The sequence below is a fragment of the Pundamilia nyererei genome, unplaced genomic scaffold, assembly GCF_000239375.1.
Source record: "Pundamilia nyererei isolate P.nyererei 1_Seehausen unplaced genomic scaffold, PunNye1.0 scaffold00001, whole genome shotgun sequence".
Lineage (NCBI taxonomy): Eukaryota > Metazoa > Chordata > Actinopteri > Cichliformes > Cichlidae > Pundamilia > Pundamilia nyererei.
Window position 1 is genome coordinate 12,384,154 of NW_005187402.1, and position 1,646 is coordinate 12,385,799.

The 1,646-nt window shown below is 37.7% G+C and overlaps 2 protein-coding genes across 2 annotated transcripts in view; both read left to right on the forward strand.

The window, feature by feature from the left end:
- LOC102202993 (protocadherin alpha-9-like) overlaps positions 1-601 on the forward strand; it is a 22,422-nt gene extending 21,821 nt beyond the window's left edge. The window contains exon 4 of the mRNA XM_005719976.2: positions 533-601. Within this exon, the coding sequence (XP_005720033.2) occupies positions 533-601 (69 nt within the window). The remainder of the gene's footprint in view (positions 1-532) is intronic.
- Positions 602-604: 3 nt separating this feature from the next.
- On the forward strand, positions 605-1,644 carry LOC102203279 (protocadherin alpha-4-like; the record flags this gene model as incomplete). Its single annotated transcript, XM_005719977.1, has 1 exon — positions 605-1,644. A coding segment is annotated over exon 1 (921 nt), but the record flags the coding sequence as incomplete, so codon positions are not given.
- Positions 1,645-1,646: the final 2 nt, after the last annotated feature.

Below are 1,646 nucleotides of genomic sequence, written 5' to 3' on the forward strand. Positions count from 1 at the left end.
AATATATATATGCTTCAGCTTTAAAATGTTTAGTTGTGCCAATTTAATAATATCCATCATTTGGACAGCAGTGCGTTCATGTAGCTGTCCATGGTGCTGGTGTAGGCATTCTAGTATATATAAAAATGTGATCTGAAGGCCGCAACAATTATAATAATAATTAAGTCACATTTCTGATATGTGCATTGCTCTTTGTCTCTGGTTACTCAAAGGATAGACAGATAGCACATTAAGCTGATATACGCCTTGACAATTGTATTATTCATATTTGCTCATATTTTCATGTTTTGTGAAAAGGAGATAAGGCAAGTTTTAATTCAATTTGGTTTATATATATGCTACACCTGTCTTTAAATAAATATATAAGGGAGCTGAACATTATTTGCCATTACCAGATTGGCATCTTGATGCATTTATCTTGAAGGCTTAAACGAACTTATGAGATTGTTTTGTGATAATGTAGTATTTTTAAATGACCACATGGGGACATTGTAGACCATCACATTTTCATAGTGCTCTTGGTTGTTCGAAGCTCCTCCTAGATTTAGATGATGGTGACGATGATGCTTTGCAAGGCTTTGTTACAAGAGGGGCAGTATGAGAATACATTGTGCGATCATCGCTTTGTCCTTTACTTCTTATATACACGGAAATCTGGATTCTGCCACTCTAATTTCACCTTGAAGACTACGATCCATATGCTGTGCTCGCACAGGATAGAAAATGTCGACAGGGAGGATACGCAGTTCTTTTGGGATTTATGTAGTCGTTGTTCTTTTGGATTGCTGCTGGCAAGTGGTGACTGGGCAGCTCTCTTACTCTGTATCAGAGGAGGTAAACCCGGGGACTACTGTGGGAAATCTCGCTAAAGATCTAAATCTTAACGTGCATGACTTGAGGACGCGTAAGTTTCAGATTGTTAGCGGATCAAAGAGAAATTATTTCGATATAAATTTGAAAACGGGTAGTCTCTATGTCAGTGAAAGAATCGACCGTGAAGAGCTTTGCGCAAAAGCTGCAATATGTACTGTTAGCGTAGAGGCCGTGATCAACAATCCACTGAAGCTTTATCGTTTAGATGTAAATGTAGTCGATATTAATGATAATGTGCCACATTTTCCTGAGAATTTGCAGTATCTTAATATTGCGGAAAGTACTGTGCCAGGGGGGAAATTTGGATTTATAGGGGCATCGGATCTTGACGTTGGAAAGAATGACGTTAGTTCATACAAGTTGAGTCAAAATGATTACTTTTCTTTAGAGGTCCACAAAGGAAGGGATAGTGTGTCTGCCGAGCTGGTGCTACAGAAAGCTCTAGACCGAGAAACACAACCTACTGTTAATCTTACAGTGACTGCTGTCGACAGCGGAAACCCACCCAAGTCAGGAACATTGCAAATCATTATAAATGTCTTAGACAATAATGACAACGCTCCGGTTTTCAGTAGCGCTTTGTATAAAACACAGATTCATGAAAATCTACCAATGGGTAAAACAATTATATTTTTAAATGCAACAGACGCAGATGACGGATTAAATGCTGAAACTGAATATTCTTTTAGAAGTAAAGGTCAGGATCATGTTTTAAATGTATTTCAAATAGACTCTAAAACGGGAGCGATTTCAATAAAAGGTAAAATCGATTA